The sequence below is a fragment of the Zootermopsis nevadensis genome, unplaced genomic scaffold (genome assembly GCF_977971745.1).
Source record: "Zootermopsis nevadensis isolate Lab colony 2312 unplaced genomic scaffold, Znev_1.0 Znev_ptg000002l, whole genome shotgun sequence".
In the NCBI taxonomy this organism is placed as follows: Eukaryota; Metazoa; Arthropoda; class Insecta; order Blattodea; family Termopsidae; genus Zootermopsis; species Zootermopsis nevadensis.
Window position 1 is genome coordinate 21291125 of NW_028259134.1, and position 19991 is coordinate 21311115.

At 42.3% G+C, this 19991-nt stretch overlaps 1 protein-coding gene across 7 annotated transcripts in view; it reads right to left on the reverse strand.

The window, feature by feature from the left end:
- The window catches only part of fra (neogenin protein frazzled), an 87916-nt gene that overhangs the window by 26614 nt on the left and 41311 nt on the right, over positions 1 to 19991 (reverse strand). For all 7 annotated transcript variants that reach the window (XR_015537218.1, XM_087356321.1, XM_022077871.2 and 4 more), the window contains exon 2: positions 3749 to 3914. Coding sequence is in view for 6 of the 7 variants with exons in the window: in XM_087356321.1 (XP_087212447.1) it covers positions 3749 to 3914 (166 nt within the window). In the remaining variant the exon portion in view is untranslated. The remainder of the gene's footprint in view (positions 1 to 3748; positions 3915 to 19991) is intronic.

The window sequence follows — 19991 nt, forward strand, 5'->3', positions numbered from 1 at the left end:
TTTTATTTAACACAGTGATTACTGGAGACATTTTCTCAAGAAGAAGCATTTTTTGCTTTTCACATATTATGTCATTCCTCAAAGCATGACTTTTGATAATTTTCTTTTTTATATCACCTTTGTAATATTCACAAAAAAATACAATTTCTTTGAGAATACATTTTTATAGCACCCTGTGGTTATAGTTATAATTTAATGTTTGTCATTTTTGTATGTCATGTGCAAGAGAAAAGAAACATGTTAGTTTCTTTCCATCTTTAAACCCAACTACCGAGTTACACGTTTCGTGTGAACATATTTTTCACACATCCTGAAGCCAATACTGCGAGTCCGATTTGCACTTTAAAAAAAGTCTAGATGAAAATTACTTTTCTTTCATTAAGAAAATGTTATGCTTTGAATTTTCAGAATATGACTTAATAAAGAAATGACTACACACCGTACTTCCTGAATGGTAAGAAATATTACATCGTAATCACCGGATCCAAACATGCATTAGTGAAGCATTTACAAATGCACATACATGTTTTAGCAGGAAACTGTTCCAGCTGTCTGTCCCAAAACCACTTTTACCAGTAACACTCATTTTTTTGGCACGGTACATGAATGTTACATCTCATACTCTCGTTATGAAATAAAAATCAGCACACGGGAGGTTTATTTGCATTTATTGGTGAATTAGAGGGGTGGCAGTTGAAAAATCCCCGCCACAACAAAAGAGAGGAGAGTGCCCATTCATTCAATAAACAACCAACGCGGTTTGCATTCTAACTGAAAAGTGTTCACATGTGAAATGAAGCTCTGATTGAAATTTGGTGATGGTCAGTTACAAATTCTAATGCACGTGCATGTGTCAGTAAGAAGGGCTCAAGATCAAATCAGCCAGACCGGGCTCCGAAACGGATCAACTACTGAGGAGGTTCTGCAAGAACTGCGGACTGAGGGAAGTCGATTGACACCAAATGATGGTGGCCTACAGAGATAAAATAATGGTAAGATGAAGTAGCGACCAATGGGCGTATCCTCCTCTCTGTATAGGACAAGTATCTTAATGTAAACTCATTTCAATCCTCAAGATGGAAGCTATATGTTCCATGGAAACATTGGTTACCATTTATGACACTATCCTGCATCACGCGCAGCCCAGAAGACCACGGCTGGCATATTCCTTACCATCAGAACCTAACATTTCACATATTTAAAAAGCTTCCAGCAGACTCACATCTTCCACACTTCATATTCAAACAAGGCCTACACTCATCTGGCATTTAGAACTCCCACTTTCACAAAGAGAAATAAACAATGTAAGACTTGAGGTTCTCACAGCGGTGAGTATGAAGATTTCTGTCTTCTGGGTTGTTGCGCTGTGTAGTCTGTTCATCGCCCTGATGACGGAGGCAGTATGACCTCCGAAACGTTGGTTAACATCGACCAGACTACACAGCGCAACAACCCAGAAGACGGATATCTTCATACTCATCGCCCTGATGATGGAGGCAGTATGACCTCTGAAACGTTGGTTAACATCGACCAGACTACACAGCGCAACAACCCAGAAGACAGATATCTTCATACTCATCGCCCTGATGATGGAGGCAGTATGACCTCTGAAACGTTGGTTAACATCGACCAGACTACACAGCGCAACAACCCAGAAGACAGATATCTTCATACTCATCGCCCTGATGACGGAGGCAGTATGACCTATGAAACGTTGGTTAACATCGACCAGACTACACAGCGCAACAACCCAGAAGACGGATATCTTCATACTCATCGCCCTGATGATGGAGGCAGTATGACCTCTGAAACGTTGGTTAACATCGACCAGACTACACAGCGCAACAACCCAGAAGACAGATATCTTCATACTCATCGCCCTGATGATGGAGGCAGTATGACCTCTGAAACGTTGGTTAACATCGACCAGACTACACAGCGCAACAACCCAGAAGACAGATATCTTCATACTCATCGCCCTGATGACGGAGGCAGTATGACCTCTGAAACGTTGGTTAACATCGACCAGACTACACAGCGCAACAACCCAGAAGACAGATATCTTCATACTCATCGCCCTGATGACGGAGGCAGTATGACCTATGAAACGTTGGTTAACATCGACCAGACTACACAGCTCAATAACCCAGAAGACGGAAATCTTCATACTCTGATGAAGGAGGCAGTATGACCTCTGAAACGTTGGTTAACATCGACCAGACTACACAGCGCAACAACCCAGAAGACAGATATCTTCATACTCATCGCCCTGATGATGGAGGCAGTATGACCTCTGAAACGTTGGTTAACATCGACCAGACTACACAGCGTAACAACCCAGAAGACAGATATCTTCATACTCATCGCCCTGATGACGGAGGCAGTATGACCTCTGAAACGTTGGTTAACATCGACCAGACTACACAGCTCAATAACCCAGAAGACGGAAATCTTCATACTCTGATGAAGGAGGCAGTATGACCTCTGAAACGTTGGTTAACATCGACCAGACTACACAGCGCAACAACCCAGAAGACAGAAATCTTCATACTCATCGCCCTGATAATGGAGGCAGTATGACCTCTGAAACGTTGGTTAACATCGACCAGACTACACAGCGCAACAACCCAGAAGACAGAAATCTTCATACTCATCGCCCTGATGATGGAGGCAGTATGACCTCTGAAACGTTGGTAAACATCGACCAGACTACACAACGCAACAACCCAGAAGACGGAAATCTTCATACTCTGATGAAGGAGGCAGTATGACCTCTGAAACGTTGGTTGACATCGACCAGACTACACAGCGCAACAACCCAGAAGACGGAAATCTTCATACTCATCGCCCTAATGATGGAGGCAGTATGACCTCTGAAACGTTGGTTAACATCGACCAGACTACACAGCGCAACAACCCAGAAGACGGAAATCTTCATACTCTGATGAAGGAGGCAGTATGACCTCTGAAACGTTGGTTAACATCGACCAGACTACACAGCGCAACAACCCAGAAGACGGAAATCTTCATACTCTGATGAAGGAGGCAGTATGACCTCTGAAACGTTGGTTAACATTGACCAGACTACACAGCGCAACAACCCAGAAGACAGAAATCTTCATACTCTGATGACGGAGGCAGTATGACCTCTGAAACGTTGATAAACATCGACCAGACTACACAGCGCAACAACCCAGAAGACGGAAATATTCAGAAATAAACAAGTTTACAAACGTTTTTAACAGTCTCTTTGCCTGCTGCTTGTATAAATTTTACTTGCATTAAAAGTTTTCCCACGGTGATAATTCCTTACACATTTCACAGTGTTACGTTTCTGCGAGGTTTCTCCATTAGAGCTCCCCCCCCCCCCGCGATATGTGAGCATATTTCAATTGCTAATTGTCAATACTCCACATTCTGACAAGTCTACTGCCTGCTAGAAAAAGTGAGTAATTCGTCTGCCAATTTGACTTTTTGTTGAGCCAAATATTGTAGTAGAATAATTAAATTTTATTCAATGTATAATGGGACTAATTTTACACTGTATAAGCCACCTGCCTCAAATGCACCAAAATCCTTTTCATCAACGAAATTCTACACAGAATTTATCTATCAACATTTATAAGACGTAATAACTTATTTAAATCTCGAATCAATATTATATATATATAAACATTACTCTCTTGTCAATAACAAAACGTTCTTATTATTTAAACGCAATGCGTGCGCACGGAAAACGACGCCTCACCTGTACTGGTCGCCGATGGAGGACAGAAACTGCCCGTCTTCTCGCCACCGGATGGTGGGGGTCACGCCTGGGTTCGAGCTGGTGGCGGCACAATTGAATATGGCGGCACTGCCCGGCACCACGACGGTGTCCTGAGGCTCCACCGTCAGCTCCAGTTCTGACACACCTACGGCGAAAAAAAGTACGTCAATCTTTCGCACGATACGTCGACTTTCAGTACTGAAAACAATTCGATTTCAAATTAACGAAACGTCGAGTTGAACAACGCTCATCCAAGGAGGCAGATTAAACAATTAATTTATAAAAATTAGAATTGGAGTCGGTGAAAACATTTGTGCCAATGCCATAAATGTTGTCTACTGCGATCTGAGCAATCCAGCCAGCCACAAATTACGTTAAATGTTTATTTATTTAACGATGCTTTCGCCAACTAGGCTATAAAAGATCCGGATAAGAGGATTACCATGAATAATGAGCTGGAAGGGACGCGAAAGGAAGCGGTGGTTGCCTAATGTAAGGTACTATCCCAGAATTTCCTGGGTGTACTCAAGAAAACCGCGAGAAACTTCAGCCAGAAAAGTCGGTCTCCGGACCGAGACTTGAACCCGGGTCCTCCCACATACGAAGGAGTGCTGACCACTCATCTACGACGTTCCGTCAATTGAGGCCAAACATTTATACCAAGAAGCACAAGAAGATTAAAAAAACGACCCAGCCAAACCAACGCTGAATCACGAGCCTCAAAGCAAAATACGTAAATATTTTATTCATTCGACGTTGGATCACAAATGGTTTCTAATGACGTCATAATTGGGGACTATCAGCTCCTTCCTCCCCCTCCTCACCCCCCTTCAGTGTATTTTGATGGAAATGGATGGATTTCCAGAACGCTCTTCTGTCCAATGCTAAATGATCCTCTCATTTCGCTGCGACGACGCCTTACAGGATAATCACAAATGAACTGCGCACTTTTGAAGATTTGTTCGGAAGGAACAAACGACAACACCGCAGTGCAGAGACTTGTGTGTCAGTCTGTACTTTGTCGCTGGTGAGGTTCCAGGGTACTTGAAGATCCCCCAATTGAATTTCAAATATATGGCGGCGGTGGTTTCAATGCCGGGGTGGCGTATAAAGAGAGTGACAGGGGGGGTGTCTATCGCCCCTTCCCATCTCCGAGAGTGTTGGGGGGGGGGGGGGGCAGACTACATTACTGCTCTCTAGTGGGTGCTGGTAACAACAACCCGACTGTCAATTGTTCCTTGTCTACATTCCTCAATCAACTTTTTTTTTCGTAATACGTAAACATCTTCACATATCTGGCACTGAAATGTCGTAAGTTAAAACTGAGAGAATACATCGCTTCGTGTCTTTTACCCAACAAACGGAGAAGACCATCCTCTGGGACGTTGCGCCAGAAGTTTACCGACGTTTCAGACATGCCTGCTGCCTTCATCATAGCTCTTAGTAGTCAGGAGAGACGGTCTGGGGTCGAGACTCGAACCTGAGATTTCTTGAGTATAAAGCAGGGGTGCAAACTATTTGGCAGCAACATTCCGTGTTCGTTTGGCGAAATCCTCTTCTAGTTCAGAGATATCAGAGACCTTTAATTGGTTCAAATATTTTTATGCGATAATGAAACTCAGTTTAGTAACTTTGACTCCTATAATTTTATGCGAAACGAAGTTGTCGTGACGTATTTAATAAGCATTCTGAGGTGGGATGGAATGGAGACATCAATGCTTACATCGTCACTGAAATTAAATGTCAAATTTCTTAAAAGGATAACAAAATATGCAAGTGACTCGTGCCTTTCTCTTTTATCCGCTTAATAAGCGTAACATCTGTGTCTTTGACATGACATATTTCAAACAGACCTAAATAAGTTTAAACTTTAAAGGTAAAATGTTTAACTTCGGCAAACACCCTAAAGCTGAAATTATACATTGAACTCCAGCAGCGAAAACCTACTGACAAGAGTTTAAAAGTAAAAGTACCCAATCTTTGTAAATTTATAATTCCGGAATTAATAATCTGTCATGCAATCGTTAGCGTGTCGAGGGTTGCGTCTTGTTAGGAGAATAATCGCTGGTTATTTTGAAAAACATAGTTACTCAATGTTAAAGTCTGCAGCACATAAAGAACCAGTGTGCTTTATAGGGGTGACAGAAAACAAAGTGGCGTTTTGTAACCGTGACTTTGAAAGTAGGTATGATTACGCATGATGCAGCTGAGTGGATGAGCCTCCCCCCCCCCCCCGCGCGTGCAAATGGGATTAAGAGAGACAGCTTGCACCTGGCGACGGGCGAGTTAATTAAAAGTAACGACCCACCCTCTGCAGAAGTTTCATCGTAAAGCCGCGTGCGACGAACTTTTCCAATTTAAAACCATTATCATAAATTCCAATTCTAATTTTAAATTACGCTCAAATCATGTAATACACCTTAACTCGGAAGATAACCAACTGTACGCACATATCTGGAGCAGCAACCAGTCGATTCTGATAAGTTTTATAATTCATTGATGCCTATTGACTTCTCCGATTAGGATTTGAAGTTTTAACGACGGTGAGTATGAAGATTAGATGTCTTCTGGGTTGTAGGGTGATGACAGCCCTGATGAAGGAGGTAACAATGACCTCCGAAACGTTGGGAAACTTCTACCATACTACACGGCGCTACAAACCAGACGTCAGTTTATCTTCGCATGTCTGGTTATTTACAGTGTGTTAGATTTCACGTTGCTATGTGTAAATCTATAGGATTCTTTCCCCACACATTAAAAATGTAATTGGACTAGGAGTAAATCACGTTGGATCGCCGTGCTGTATAGGCAACTTCTCCGCCTCCACTGCTTAACGTGTAATCTAAACCGCACGCTGCAGGCGCAGCAGTAAGCCATTAAACTCAGACATTGCTCATTTCGAGCGTGAAGAGTATGTAACCTCGCGTTAAAATCGGTGATACGATTTGAAGCATAAGTTCTAAAACCACTGACTGTTATCCCAAGAGGAAAGTTGCAGATTCTCATCAACTTCATGCTATTCTCAGCACTCAACAGCAATCTCAGATGACGTTTCATCACGCTTTGTATCTGGTCAACGCACTATTTGACACTTTTGCGCTCGAAATACATTAATTCAAACATTTAGGCTAAAATGTCTCAAAATTATCATAATTTCACAGTCTAACTACATCTGTTGTCCAATAAGAGACGATATAAAACCCCCAAAACAGTTACGAGGCCGCCGGTTGAGACAGTAAGCCAGTGGAATAACCGAAGAGTACGCTCAGCTAGACAACAAATTCGCCGCCTTTCATGAAACCCCGAGGTTCATTACGTGTTCACAAGAGCCCGCTACCGGTCCCTATCCTTAGCCAGATGAATCCAACCAATGCCCTGTATCCGTATTACCCAGAAGTCTGGAGCTGACAGCAGATTCTAAAGCCGTAGTCTGATAAACGCCTTGCAACTTCCTGGGCGGTTTCCTTCCCGTTCGCGATATTATTTAATGGTCGACATTTCCATGCAGAAGCCGTGCCGTCGCGGGATAATGACTGATTAAACCCTCGATCATCCAGGGTGGAATGTCACATTATCGACAACGATGCGGGTTCTAAACATAGGACCCCTAGCACCGAGTGCACCACTCATCAAGCCTAATCACATCAGCAATCAGGTGACAGAGGCTCATCAGCTCTTCATTGTACTGGAGCTCCGGCAGTTTCGCGACGCGATCGACAGAGGGAACTATAAGCGGCTATTCTTTTAAAAAAAACGGTGTTGTTGTCAAAGGAGCGTACTTATTCCTTGACATGGCTCTACTTTTTAAAATAAATTTGTAGGCATGCCTGATAAATAAAACCACTGTAGAGACTGCGAGAAATTTAACATGGCCAATAATAACTGAGTAAAAGCACTGAACTACGATAACATACTATAAGACTGGAGAGAGAAGTTTCATTTCTTATGTAAAGTCATTCATGAGCTTAATTAATAACCACGTCATGAAGGCGTATCGTGTGGACTTGTAGGTAGATACCAACATCCCGAAGGAACATGTTGCATCCATTTTCAGCCCTGACGAAGGAAGCAATAAGTTCCTCCGAAACGTTTTACCTACTTTTTCAAGTCCACACGGCACTATAATCCACAAGACTAACACACGTAAAAGTGTTAGTCTGTCTCAGCAGCAAGTGTTCAACGTAGCTGGACTCGACAAAAACCAAACCGAAATGGCAATGGCTGACCTAACATGAAACGCGGGGTCAAGATCGCTTCTCGTGCGTCGTCCTAAACGCCGCTCGCTGGATTTCTACACAGAAATAGGAAACATCCCGTAACCAGGAACATTTCCGGAATGACCCAGGAATCCCCTGACGCCTTGCGCCGCTGTCGATAAACAACAGTTGAATTCCAATTCGAATCCTGCGCGACCAATACCACGAAGCCAGCTCGCATCGAGCATCGGACGACAAAGGTCAACATCTGACCTCAAACAGAATGGCACAAAAAGGAAGTAAATGCCACTGGGGTAAGGTTTTCACGACGGTGAGTTCGAAGATGGTTGCCTTTTTTGGTAGAAAATGATGCGGGAGACAGCAAGAACCTCTGAAACGTCGGTAAACTTCTAACAGACCACACGGCACAACAACCCAGAAGACAGTCATCTCTAAACTGGGGTAAATACGTTTAAATTGAATACGCTCCATCAGTTTTAATATCTCTCTTTTCAGGACCTGTGCTTAGCAGAATATATTAATATCCCGGTCGGAGCTTTATTTTCGATTTACCATGTTTCTTACCCAAGTAAAATAACGTTCAGAAACTTACGCGCCGGTCATATTATAACATAATGAACAGCGCTAACGCCTATAGCAAGGTAGCTGGCTTTCAGAGGTCGCGAGACCGTGGCTAATGGATGTGGTCGACACACCACACTACCGATATCCGCATTTTGAAACCAGTTTTCGCAGAGTTCCATTTCAAAGCCTCAGACAGAGGCTGTGTAAGTTAAGGGCATTCAAATAACATCGCGGTACTGCACAACTATAAGAATACAATACACGGACGTGTCAATTCTGTAACCAGCACAAAGAACACTTTGTGTTCCGACTTAACGCAAATTTATAACTTACAACAACAGAAGTGACTACACTAAACAGTTCAATACTGATTTTACTCAAACAAGTTTCTTTCCTCAAAAATATTTTCAAATGTTAACGTGTAATTCCTATTATTGAAAAGGAAAGAACATTTTGTTTTAACTGTTAACAGATGGCGGGACACGTTTTCCTCATTACACATCCCGAACACAGACCGGAAGGAGTGTTTCTGAACGAAATATCTCGTGAATAGCATGGAAAGAAGAGTCTGGTCTGGGTTGTGAATGCGAGTAGCTTTGTAATGTTACGCTTCGGATTCACTTAGCAAACCATCTTCAGGACTACAGGACGTCACAAAGCGGAACACAATCCACAATTTCATGTCCGTGAAACCTCAAATGTCGGTCCGGAGCAAGACAATACAAGCTGGGGATCTTTATGCTGTTTTCTTGGGTCCCACGAGAGCAATGCCTGGACATAGCCATAAAATAGGTCACGACCACTTCTTTACACACGCCCTTTATAAATTTATCATCCTACCAATCCACACTACGTAGCTAGATGATTTAGACAGGGTAATGGAATAAACAATTCATCAATCAATCCATATTGTAAACAGACACATTTACAAACACTGAAATGAAATGTATAGACGTGCATTTAACTCTAGAAAAAAGTAATACGAAGTTATATCAGATAAATTTTGAGCTCCAGTTCGCGCGGGGAGTTGTCCCCTCGGCCGGGTAGCTCGCCAGCCTTCAACTGCTTGTTTCGTGTTGAACCAAGTGACAGCGAGCTGAAAATTAATAACAGCGATACATTAACATTACGCGTCAGCATTTGCGAGAAGTAGTGCTCGGCATTTATCATCATTACGCGAAATTTACAAGTCGCATTTTTAATACAGACAAAAGACATCAGTCTGCGGACGAACGCGTACAAACTTTCGTGTCAAAAGGGGACCGTTCACGCACTCAGTTTTTGTAACAGACATCAAGATAAATTACAGCGACAGTTCACAGAAAGCGGGCCATTTCTCAATATTAAGCCGCGAAACAAAAACTTCGATGCAGTGGTTGGCACTCCTGCTTTGTATTCAGAGGAAGCCGGTTCGAATCTCATCTGGAGCACCGCTACCATGAGACGAGACATGCCGTGGTATTTCTGAGTCCACAAGGAGAATTCCGAAGGCAAATACGCCCTGAAGATGGAAACATTATACACCTCCGAAACACTGATATCTACCTACAAGGGCGTTACAGGCCATAATACCAACATCGATGTCTTCACAGTCGTAATAATGTCGAATCATTGTCCTCCGACAATCGCCAAACATGAACCAGTGCATGGCAACCTGTGGCACGCTGACGTCAGCAAAGGAAGACGCATGCAGTTGCCTGCATGGGTTTTATGTAACCAAACTGCGTGTGCACAATCCGAAGACGCCTTCGGTTGCCAGGGCAACGATCTTAGCCAGTCGCCTGCGTTCTGTAAGGATTAACACTTAACAAAAATCAATCCCTCCACACGGAGTAGCTGGCTACAATTTGCCATCCAGCAGCCCCGTCTCGGAAGACGGCACAAGAATGTATGCTGTTGAGTTACAGTTACGTACTTCCTCGCAAATCGTAACAGATCAACACCCAGCATCCTACCCCGTCCAGCTGGATCCGTTCACACTCCTACGCCGGGTCGCGAGAAAACCAGAAGCCGAATGCAGAGCTCGTCAGCTCGCATTTTAATGCGGGCCCCTTTGAGGCGACTTCGTAATTACCGAAAGACAAGAGACGCAAACGGGGGAGGAGGAGGAGGGGATAAGCATTCGACGACGTCATCAGATCCTCTACAATGCAGATTTCGTCCCGAGGCGACCGTCCGTAGTTTTCAGCTCCGCAAAGCAAACACGCCACCTGTCGCCAAGGAGACGGCAAGCGCTGCGTGCAACAACGGTATATACGACGACGAACCGAAACTATCAATAACAAGCGACAGGATTTTACGAAAATAAATTCCCTTTTACTTTGCTTTGAAATAACGCTATAAATAATAAGCCATTGATCGATTGTCGTGTTTCCTTCAGTATAATATTCACTTTCTTCCACAGAAAAAAAAATCTACAAAACACTGAGCATTATTCTTGTACAGATTCAATTAGGCGTACGTTAATTGAGTTTATAGTTTAGATGCGTCATGTTTGTGTTAAAATTCAGTATATATTTATTTATTTATTATTTCAGTCTATACACAAACTTAGTTTTTAAAATGTTGTTGTTAAAATTAAAAATTAAAATTTAGCGCTTTTCATGTAACATCGTAATAACGATGAAAAGCGCTAAATTTTAATTTTAACAACAACATTTTAAAAAACTAAAGTTTGTGTATAGACTGAAATAATAAATAAATATATACCGTACGTTAATTATTCTACTATAAGCTACTGCTTACGTAGTTATTTGTTAAGATTAATTTCATTTTATTCTACGTCGAGACAAATTATAAAGGATCATACAAGAAATGGTACAGCATATATATGTTTAGTTCATGCACCGTTCACTTCGAATCCAAACAAAAATTAAACGCACATCGTATTGTTTCCTTACGTACAACAAACAACACACGAGGTGACCAATGCTTTGCTCCTGCACACAAAACTACGCCGGCTCTAGACATGTTACACTGTTGCACTCACCCAAAAAGATGTATATACATTTTAATACGGAATACTAACTTTGTGTGTATACATGTTTTTGGGGCAACCTGTATATGAAACCGACAACGCGTAAATTCAGTAGCGCAACAAAAATCAGGTGAAGGATCTGGCTAATGGATGCCAACAGCACCAATAAAAGGAGAAGACCATTTCCACATGCTGTTGCCTGCCCTGATAAAACCGGTACGGAAGTTAAGAAGGGGTGCCAACACTCCCATTGCGATTCCGCCAAAATAATAAAAAAAAAAAACATTAAGACACTTCAACGCCCCGCCTCATCTATGATAAAAGTAAATTTCTTTGGCTTAGAAAAAGAGAAACGCAAAGCAACTTCATTTCTGTAAAAGATGTACAGGCGTCGAATATCAAACACGACGCTGAGAAGACGCTATGGGACAGGCAAATCACGACACACAACAAACGCGACATCACACTCCGAGATAGAAAAATAACACGTCTACTAACTCACGTATCTATGCCAAACGGCAGAAATAAAGCGAAGAAGAATATAAACATTAATCAAAACACAGCACGCGAGGAATGTTCACTTGAAGATAAACCGACAGGCTAATTATTTGAGGCATCGTGCTGAAGCTTGCGTTAAAAGCCTTCAACGATTAACAGACTTAGTTCTAATTATTGTGCACTCAACAACATAATTTCTGTTAAAAATACATTTATGATTAGTCTTCTCTTACGGCGGACTCTCAGTTCCAAAGCGTCTAATATACCTCGACACCCAAGCCTTTAAGTACCATACACATTACAGTTTTCCTGTTCAGTGTTAAGCTTACAGAGCGTTATATATCCCTTGCGTGCAAGTAGAAACGCCCTGTATATGTACCGAACCGATTCAGAGACAGTCTACACGGATGGCAGCATTATTCGAGACTTTCTTTGAATTACACTATGTGAAATGTCATTTCTTACGCAGCAAATGACTCAAGGTTTCCCTACATTTAATAAATTTATTGTTCTGACTGCAATATTAGAAACTCCATTCTTCTTTCTCGCTGTTGTAATTTATTGGACCGCCACGTGAACACAACAATCACTCTATTACAGAAAACGCGAGAGCAGCAAATTTAGCATGTCAGGGTGAAAGTCTCTACTTATTTAATTGTCTTATTTTTCACGCACCGCCCGCAAGATCAATTGCCTGTCCTGCTCTTAGCTGAAACTGCCAACGGTCACGAGTCGCTGAACATAATAGTTCCTGCTCCTTCCGTTTGGCGGCGCGCCAATCGCTCAGCTGCATCATTGTTGAATACGCGTCCAGACGATGGCAATAATCCAGCAATCTTTTGTTTATGTCAGATATCAATCCAATATAAAGAAGCGAACATCGCGTTCCTGCCACAGGAAACTAATAACTTGCAATTACCACCACAACAAAAGATTCCCCAACAAACAAATAAAAAATGGCCTCTCGAATCTTTGGCAATAATAAATTCATTGGACTCGGTCACTGCTTCAAGTTTCTTTGCACGTGGAATTCTTTACGGCACTTCGATGAGGGGAGGGGGGTTAAGATGAATCGGTATTCGCCAGAAAGCCTTGATTACAACCAAGCCACGGTGGTCTAGCGGTTAGAACGCTGGCCTGGTAATCCTGGGGTCTCGGGTTCGATTCCCGGCGGTGCCCAAACTTATAACTTGTGTTGGGCAAGGCCGTGGTCTAGGCAACACGGAGTTTTCCTCCGTGGCATCCCAACAATTACTCCATTCACACACAGAAGAAGGCAATGGCAAACCACTTCTGGATCATCTGCCAAGAACGTATATGAACAGGTCCCAGTCCGAGAAAAGGATGGAAGGATCCTGTTCATATGGACCTGTCCTCAGACAGAACACTACAAATAAAATAAATAAAATATAGTGGAAAGGTACATCTATGGAGCACACAAAATTCCCAACCACGGCCCTTCCGAATACAAAGTTAAACATCCAACACACAAAAAATAAATTCAAATAATAACTACAGTTACTCACATTTATAATTTTAAGCCGACTGCAGAAATTAAAAAATTCTGGTTATGGAACAATAGGCCTATAAAGATCTCGTCAGGGCGATGAGGTCGCAAGTACCTCTGAAACGTCGGTAAACTTCTAGAAGACTACACAGCGCTACAACCGAGAAGACAGTCATCTTCGTTATTTTCCACTCATTTCACCAATACCCACGCTTGTAAATAAAATACGGACAGACAGAAGAACTAATGTGATGTGCCTCTATTCGCATCTCAGCCCCTATCATATTTGAAAATCAGCAGAATCAACGAGCAGACCCTGAGGCTTGTAACAACTCACCCGAAGAATGCTCGCCGTCCTCGGTCGGCAACTTCTCCGACACATTAGTGAGGCAGGTTGCCTACACGCGAACTTGCAGGCGCTAAGGCAGCAGATGGCAGTAGTTCCACACAGCGTCAATATGTTTAATGGCCGAACAAAGAACACCCCATGACATTTTCGCATGGGGTGTGCACCCCGCCTGTTATTATTAGGGCGCCGTCAATTGATGCTTCGACACAATGCAGATTTAAATCCATATATTCTTATCTACCCTCCAGATCTATATAAGAGACGTACGCTGTTCCGGAAACTTTTTCACCAACAGCTTCTACAGGGAGATTATCTGGCGACTGTGCCTGGACACAGCCTTTCCGCTACGCGCGATCACTGAATCGGTTGCTATTTTTCATATCTGGTCAACTTCAAGAGTCTGCTGATAAGAGGAAGTGAGGACATTCACATGTGATTCTATGACACAAGTCCCACTCACTTCACGCATCCTCCAATCAATAAATTAAACAATGTCATATAAATTGCACGAATTATAAAGTTCCCCAAGAAGTATGCTTACTACTTTGATTCACCCCTGTGCTACGTCTTCGTAAATCAATATTCCCAGTCTAAACAGCGATTATTTCCTTAAACAGCGTTAACAAATCCATATCTGTAATGGTGAAGTCTTGTGTTTTCTTTGCGGTACGAACTCATAATTATGTAGACGAGCTTTAGTTGTGCGTAAGTTTATATGAACCTTATGTAAAGTGCAAAATCCACTAGAAAGTCATAGAAGATTTTCCGAAATCTAACTTCGCCGTAGAAAGTCGTCAGATTTGTGTCAATAAAGTAAGAAGATGTAAGGTAATGCTAATACACGCAACATAGAAGTGTCTGCGTTGAGTATTAACAAATATAGAACGAATTTTACTCCAAAGAAACGCGGCACCCCAAAAGAATTCTACGCATTTTACTCGTTAATACCTCTTCATCTAGAGTGCAGCGTTATCGCCTGAAAAAGCTCGCGGTTCACCGCTCTCTTGTCACATACATCACGACAGAATTTGTTTCCCAGCTTCTTTAAAAGAGGAAAGAACAGAGACGAGGGGACGGGAAAAGTTGAAAGGGCGTCTTGCGCATTTTGATTCTACCCTCGCGCGAAGGGTTGGGGGGAGGGTTGGGGGGTAGGCACCCACAATCGTTCAGAGTTGGGTGGCATAAAAAGAGCTGATCGTCCTGGAAAATAAAGTACGAAGAGAGAAAAGATAAAAAGACTTCTTTATGGTTTGTGCACGAAGAAGTTTTTGTGATATAAGGGTTTTAATCTGAAAAATTAAAATTAGAAGTTTTTGGGCAGTGACATGTTAAGTATAATATCATCATCTCGTATATTAACAAAGAAGCTTTACATTACATCCTTCCTAGTCTTCGCAGATGAAGGAACTTTTGTTTCTGCAAACAGACGCGTGTTATTAATGATCCAGTGTGCAGTTACAAATTCCTTACTCCATTATTAAAAGGTATTAATCCCTACCATCAGTCGAGCGAGCTTCACGTCTGCCAAGACAGTCATCTTCCTCTATGTACGACGTAAAACAACGATTCCAGGAAGAACAAATCTTGATGCAAAATTCTGCTTTATACTTGGAAGAACCAAAGACGGGCACACCCCCCACCCCCCGTCCTGACTTGAGATTTCCGTGAAATTCCTCGGTTTCGTCCACATAACTAAAAACGTGATCGGCTCCCATCTCCATCTTGGTCTTGCAAGTTTCCGCTGACAAAAGATCAAAATTTTAAAAAAAATACATAACACTGCAATGAACTGCTTGATACGAAAGGTACAGCGCACGAACTTAAAATCTTCTTTGGAAAAAAAAAAAAAATTACTGTTATTGCCGTATGAAGCACTGATATCGCATCAGAAAATTCTCTATAGAAAGCTTCAATAACGCGAAAGAGATACGGGTTGAAGGAGGTACGGAAGGCGCAAAACATCTGACAGCAAGACGACATTTACTGGAAAAAAAAAATCACCCTGAGTTTTCGGAATGAAGAGCGCGAAGTTGCGCATTTAACAAATTCGGTGAAGGATTCCGAAGTGTGAAGAACTGATCTAATGAGGGCATTCAATCGAGACATTCTTCACTGGCAAGGCGTCTAACCCATCACACTCACGATTAACCCTTTGCGGTCTCTGTCGGACTGAGACCGACATTTAAATATCCGAGTTCTGGTCCGATGTCAGACTGAGTCCGCCACGTATTTTACGCATTTGTACGTGATCTGGAGTGAAAACTGAGGCTGGCAAACAGAGTCAGCATATCACACAAGCCTTCTGCTTTGTACTAGTTTTCCTGGTAAGACTCTGTATACCTTATAACAGTGATAGGAGGCAGGAGAGACAACTCGTTTTATTCTGACACGTGTCGAAGGAAGCCAGGACTCCACACCAAGTGTTTTGCCATACCTCATATAGAGACGTAATGTCATCGTGTGTGTAGCTCCCATATTTACTTATAATAGATGTATTTTATATCTGATACATTTAGAAAACGAATATCCCATATCCCAATTACATATATTTTAATTATTTTTGGCGCATAGAGCAATCTACCTCTGACATGTGCACATTCGTTCGTCTTCTTATAAAGAATTCTTTGTGAGTAGTGACTTATCGTCTACACTTCGCGTTGTGTTTCCCTTTTCTGGTGTTGAATTTGGTCTTGACCTTTCGAAAACAATTAGGACGTAAGGAAACACAGCTCTGAGAATAAGAAATCCAATGCTTATGCATCGTATATTACGCATCTCACTATCGACAGTGGTACAGTCCGTGAAAAATATTTCAGACGGTCAGTATTCAAAAAAGATTAACTGTGATCCGCTCAGAACATATTTTCACCATATTTAGCAAAGTATCTTCCGTTTTATGCAAGTTAAACAGAAAATAAAATCAGTTCATAATAGTAGTTCAATGTACACAGCTTAGTGGCATTTAAATAGACCTGGAGAGAGCCGTAGTGGCACTTAAAGTGGACCGCAAATGGTTAAGACTTTTCTAAACACATAACTGAAGTAATAAACACAATGCCACATGGACAGTGAACTGATTTTGTACGAACAGAATTTGTTTCTTTGTCTGTAATTGTCCACCCATACTTACTACAACACTTTTTTAAAAGCAGACTAGTCTCATCAGTTCGACCACTTGAGATGACTTAGTAAGCCGAAACGCGTCTCCAAGTGGGGGGAAAAAAATCTGATAAGCGCTGAGGGACAGTTACAAAAACGCCAAACTTTATAAACGAAACACAAAAATCTTTTACGAACAAGATTCGTGCCCAATGTGCACCGACAAACAGATACTTTATTGCAATAAATAACTTTCAATAACGTAAGCAGGGCCTGCATATTAACTAACCAGCCTGAAATAACAAATTCCCCACATTTTTCATTCGGGTTATCCGTCACGTTATTGACAGAAAGCCCTCAGGAAACTTCTAAAGCCGGCTAACCACAACGGGACACATCAATACAAAATTCCACCGGGACAAAAGACTACGGAAACCCGGATCACGCTGCCCTACACCGTGACCCAACGGAACTGCACCGTTCTTGAGAGATTCGAATGCGTCGGTCGATTCGTGGCCTCCTGGAACCTCAAGATTAAAAAAAAAAAAAAAAAAAAAAAAAAAATCTCGAAACTGCCAACCGGTTTTCATTGTTCAACGTGTTAAAATACCAAGCTCGTTCGTCCTACTTCTCAGGAATCACATGCTTCATATTAATACAACAATAACGCTGTGGCGGCGTAGACCACTTTTGTTCTGACTTCAATGAATCCTGTGCATTTAAAAAACAGAGAATCTCCTAACAGTCTTGACGCCATGAACTGTTTAAACACTGTGACAGCTTTCAAATGAAGACCTTTCAAAAATATTCTTACAATCAATTTCTGTTTCTCGCTGTTCTCTCCTGGTTCTGTCAGAGCGCAGCAAAATTCTTCCCCGAGCGCAGACCGGTAACTAAATTAATCCGTCCAGTTGCTATGGTGACAGAAACAAACTCAATAGGGGACTTATGATGCAAATCGAGTGTCGAAGTTCCGGGAACTCCCCTAGAGCTAGTAAACAATGGGACAGCACGTGGAGTTCAGAGATAAATTTTCTGTGCTACTACAGGGGAAGAAGACCACTAGCCCTGAGTCACGTCCCTGGTAGCCAAACGCCGGACGAATTATAATCCACAGGTTAAACATCCCGACTCGGACTGCACAGAACACTAGGGGACAAGGTAACAATTACAACACAAATTCCAATATTTACATCTCTTATTACGATTATCAATATAATTTTTTTATAAGACTTCGAGTCCTCGCGGCGATTGCCCTGACGATGGAAGCAGTACGCACCTCTGAAACGTCGGTCGACTTCTACCGTAAAATACGCAGACCGTCAGATACAAGCTTCAGAGGGTGGGGAATGTCCCCCTGATCTTCCTCGACCTCCTACGTCACATCAATTCGGACATATTCCTTAATGTATGAACTTTTATCTAATAACACCCATTTGCTTCAGGCCCCAGCACTGTGATTTGACAGTCAGCTTAAGTCTGTCTGACTTGGAAGGGTCTGAATAAACTCCCTGCGTCACACTGTAATCCTGCACTAACAATGTTCCTGCCGGCCTCTGGCGACTCAACAATATCGCTACCTAGCACGCACAGGGCAGCAATCGAACACGTGACAATGTGGTGATGGGAGAAGATTCTTTTACCATCGTCTCATTTAAATCAAGATGTCCCACGTGTCTCATTCAATGGGAAATTCTCCTGTCCGAACGTTTGTGAGAGAGGTTTCAGGTTCTCAGCAACTTGATGAAAAATATATAAATATATGCAAGCAACTATATTAATCTTTACTCGTTAACAGACTACTTGTCTACTGCAAATTATGGCAACGAATTAAAAATAATAAGTACACATTATACGGTGGTCTAGCTGTTAGAACGCTGGCCTTGTAATCCTGGGGTCCCGGGTTCGATGCCCGGCGGTGCCCGAATTCATAACTTGTGTTGGGCAAGGCCGTGGTCTAGGCAACACGGAGTTTTCCTCCGTGGCATCCCAACAATTATTCCATTCACACACCGAAGAAGGCAATGGCAAACCACTTCTGGATCATCTGCCAAGAACGTATATGAACAGGTCCCAGTCCAAGAAAAGGATGGAAGGATCCTGTTCATATGGACCTGTCGTCAGACAGAACACTAAATAATAATAAGATGAGGTGGTCTAGCGGTTAGAACGCTGGCCTTGTAATCCTGGGGTCTCGGGTTCGATTCCCGGCGGTGCCCGAATTTATAACTTGTGTTGGGCAAGGCCGTGGTCTAGGCAACACGGAGTTTTCCTCCGGGGGCTTCCCCGGTTTCTCCATGGCATCCCATTCACACACAGAAGAAGGCAATGGCAAACCACTTCTGGATCATCTGCCAAGAACGTATATGAACAGGTCCCAGTCCGAGAAAAGGATGGAAGGATCCTGTTCATATGGACCTGTCGTCAGACAGAACACTAATAATAATAATAAAAAAATACAGTATGCACAGAATAAAATGTGAAGTCCTGAAACTGTTTCTACGTCTAAAAATAAAGGCCAGGCGACACCTACAAAATTATTTGAGAGGAAACTCCAGTCAACTCGCACATTTAATCTTGTTAGCCGACGACACTTACGAGTGGTTCTTTAACACGACTCTCGTACTATTAATGGACTATGACGAATATGAAATTACGCAAGTTTAATGTTATCAACCATAAAAAAAAACCTGTCTGAGATAAACAATTTCAGAAACACTGATCTGAAACAAAGCAGCATTTGAGATCAATGCACGCGTTGTCAACATAAACGCACTCCGTGAAGTAGTTAACTGGCGCTGGCGCTGGTGTTCGGTAAAAGAAATCGCCGATCTGACATTTGATAATATCAGATACATCATCGTCTAAACGAAAACGAGACTTGAGCCACTAATGCATGCGGGATGAGTGTTACCATCTATTACTATTGTGAGTATAGAACAACAGCAAGCCAATAGAGGCCACCAAAGTTTGGAATGAGTGGGCATAATGATCCTTGTTGACAACAGGAT